The sequence below is a fragment of the Dictyostelium purpureum genome (genome assembly GCF_000190715.1).
Source record: "Dictyostelium purpureum unplaced genomic scaffold DICPUscaffold_767, whole genome shotgun sequence".
Classification (NCBI taxonomy): Eukaryota; Evosea; class Eumycetozoa; order Dictyosteliales; family Dictyosteliaceae; genus Dictyostelium; species Dictyostelium purpureum.
In genome coordinates, this window is record NW_003520094.1 from 1 (window position 1) to 3,753 (window position 3,753).

At 19.7% G+C, this 3,753-nt stretch overlaps 2 protein-coding genes across 2 annotated transcripts; both read left to right on the plus strand.

Annotated features, from left to right (window-relative positions):
* Positions 1–242: 242 nt before the first annotated feature.
* DICPUDRAFT_100174 (uncharacterized protein) lies at positions 243–1,900 on the plus strand. Its single transcript, XM_003295133.1, has one exon. The coding sequence runs from the start codon at positions 744–746 to the stop codon at positions 1,668–1,670; it is 927 nt and encodes a 308-aa protein (XP_003295181.1). The 5' UTR covers positions 243–743; the 3' UTR covers positions 1,671–1,900.
* Positions 1,901–2,133: 233 nt separating this feature from the next.
* DICPUDRAFT_160382 (uncharacterized protein) lies at positions 2,134–2,850 on the plus strand (the record flags this gene model as incomplete). The annotated part of the gene is made up of 1 exon (XM_003295134.1): positions 2,134–2,850. One exon carries the CDS (start codon positions 2,134–2,136, stop codon positions 2,848–2,850), a length of 717 nt encoding a protein of 238 aa, XP_003295182.1.
* Between the last annotated feature and the right edge of the window lie 903 nt (positions 2,851–3,753).

The following is a 3,753-nucleotide window of genomic DNA, read 5'->3' on the forward strand; positions in this document are numbered from 1 at the left end:
ATTTTAAATAAACCACCACCAAATATATATTAATATAGCCTATTAGATATGTTAATTTTTTTTTTTTTAACACACTATATGTGGTATCAATTATAAATATTTTTATTATTTTTATCATTATCCTTATCATTATTAATTTCATTATCATTTACATCAACTAACATTAAAGAAACAAATATATTTATTAAAAGACAAAAGAAATAAAAATAAAAAAAAAAAAAAAAAAAAAATTAAAAAAGGAAAAAAAAAAAAAAGAAAAGTATTTAGTAAAGTTACAAATATATATAAATAATAATAAAAATAATAGTTTAACTATTTAATAATAAATTTAATTAAAAATATAATTTAAACTAAAATAAAAAAATACTTATTCCAATTATTTTGTTTCATTTTTTTTTAAAAAAACATAAAAAAAAAAAGCAAAAAATAATAATAATAATTATAATAATTATAATTTTAAAAATATCATAATTATATTAACTCCAATTATAACACCTATTATTATTTAAATATATTTTTATTTTTATTTTAAATTTAAAATTAAAATAAAACAATATAAAATAAAACATTAAAATTATAACATTTATTTTTTTATAAAAAAAAAAAATAATCAAAAAAATCAAATAAAAATATATATATTTATGTTTTAAAATTAACTTATATTATAAATAACAATAATAAATTTTTGTTAATTTTAAAATTAGTATATAAATATAATATATTATATTTATAAAAATAGAATCATGTATAATAATAATAGTAAAATAATATCACCAAAATTCTATTTGGTGTTATTATTTTTAATATCCCTAATAAATTATGGAATTTGTAAAGAATTTAGATTAACAACTTTTTTAAACCCATATTGTGAAGGTATTCCATCGATTACTTTATCAAGTACAACATGCTCACCAGATAATTATTTTCAAGTTTTAAACAACACTATGATTTCAAATACTAATATAGATTCCAATAGACAACATTGTAATGACCAGTATTCCAACTCACACACCAATGACTTTTTCCCAATTAATCAATGTGTCACTGTAGATGAAGAGGATCACAACTCATATAGTATCATAATGACAACAAACGAAGACACCAATCCAAGATCCATCGATGGCTATTGCAATCAATTTAATTTTTTCGATTGTAATAATTATAATATAGTATCATTCAAAAACAACTCTTGTTTCATCTATGACGATTACCACATAAAGCAAACATGTGATCAAGATTTTATCTATACCTATAAATGCAACGATAATTGTTTTGACACCAACTGTCATCTGGATAAAAGAGAACCCAATAATGTTGATAATGATTGTCTTAAAAAGTCAATCAAAATAAATGAAATACAACCAAATAATAATACAATAAATAATACACTTAAAAACAATACCAATAATAATAATAACAATAAAAATAATAATAATTATAATAATAACACTGTTGATAATAATGTTAATAAAAATAACAATAAAGATAAAATTAGTAATAACAATAATAATGGTAATAACAATAACAGTCATGAAGTTGAAAAAGATAAAGAAGGAAACTCACCTATCAATACACAAACATTTGAAAGATTTAACACCTCTTCAAAATTATTTTCAAATTTTATATTTGTATTGATATCTATAACTATAACCATTACCATAATTATATAAACTATTTTTTTTCTATTTTAAAATCATGCATAAAACTGGGGGGTGGGGTAAAAAATAAATAGGGGATTTTAATAATAATATATTATGATACACACACCATAATATTTTCATATTTTCACTTCCAATGTATTTAATTAAATAAATAAATAAATAAATAAAAAAATAAAAAAATAAATAAATTAATAAATATAAAAAATAAAAAATTTATTTCATTTTACAAATTTAATATTAATTATTAATAAAATTTAAATTTATTTCATTATATGTGTGAATACGGGTGTTTTTTTGTGGGGTGGGTGTTTAAACATTAATATAACCTATAACATATCTTTATGTTTTTTTATTTTTATTTTTTATATCTATATTTTTTTATTTATTTATTAATATATGCAAATTAGATATAAATTATATTTTGATTCTAAATTTAATTTTTATTTATTTTATATATTTAGGGAAAAAAATCATGATGAAATATAAAATTTTATTTTTAGTTTTATTAATTAATTTCATTAATGTTTTGTCACTGGAGGTTAAAGTCAGCGAATATAGAGATCCCAAGTGCGAAACCGCTCCTATATACATCAATGGATACAGCAAATGTTCACCCAACTATTATTGGAGGGTACTGGAGAATGGAACTAAAATAGTATCAGCAAAGATTGCAACGATTGACCAATGTAGACATACCAAATACAGCAAATTGAAGTTTACACAGTACGAGAACGGTGAATGCAGATTAGATGAAAACTGGGGTTACTCATATAAATATGAATTAAATTTAGAAGAAGATCCAAAACCAGTTAAAGGCTATTGCAACCAAATTAAATATTTCGATTGCAACAATTACAATATATTTTCTTTTTTAAATAATACATGTGAAATGTTATCCACCAATAACTACACAAAACAAGTTTGTGTAGCCGATAAAATTCTAAACTATGAATGCCTTACCGAGGATTGTAAAGTGGACCAACAAGAGACAGATTGTAAACTAGTTTCGATTGAATCTACAAACTTTAATAAAGATGAAAAGTGCAAAATGTTCAATGGATCCATAGTCGATAGCAAGGAATTACAAATCGGTTTACAGATGTTTGCACAAACAGGTGAATCTTCTAAAAATCATATCATCAACTACCTTATATTTGTATTGTCAATTTTACTTGTACTAGCTTTTTAAATAAACATCTACTTAAACTTTAAAGTTTTAAACACATCATCAAACCATTTTACCTTTAATAAAATTTAATAAAATCTAATATATAATTTTTTTACCCCAAATATTATTTATCATTTTAACCTACTTTTTGATTCAATTTTTGAATCAAATTGTATTTTAGCTTATTGGGTTATTCAACATTTTTATTGAGTATTTTTTTTGATTGATTAAATAAAAAAATCAAAATCAAAACAATTTCATTAAAACAAAAAATAATTTTCAGTTAGTCAATAAAAAAATATAATTTGAATTCTTTAAACCATGGAAAATATATATTGCAAAATAAGCTTCAATATCTTTTCTACAAAATTCTTTATATTTACAATACCATGGAGCAAGTTTACTTTTTTGTGTTTTACTTAATTTTAAATATTCATTAGTTGCCTTGACAGTTTTATTTATAAAATCATTAAAAAAAAATGGGAAAAATAAATTTGAAAAAACTTTATATTGAGCCTTAAAATTTTTTTAGAATATAGGATAAAAAATAATTAATTAAATATAATAAAGAAATTATAATAATTCCCACTAATTAACATTAAATTTTTTATTTATTATTATAGTTTTAAAATAAAAAATAAATTAAAATTGTATTATTTAAAAAAAAATGAAATATTTTATTTATTTTTAATTCGTTTGTTTTTTTTTGTTTTGGTAAGCCATTATTTGAAAAAGATATGGGTTTCTTCCAAACAAATAATGCCGCAACAGTTTTTTTTATATATTATTTGGTTGTACTAGAGTATATTTAGGATTTCCACGATCCATTATAATATTTATTGTATAATCAGTGTTTTTTGATATATTAATAAAATTATTATTTTTGTTATTATATTTATTATTGTTATTAACAGCAGAGAACAT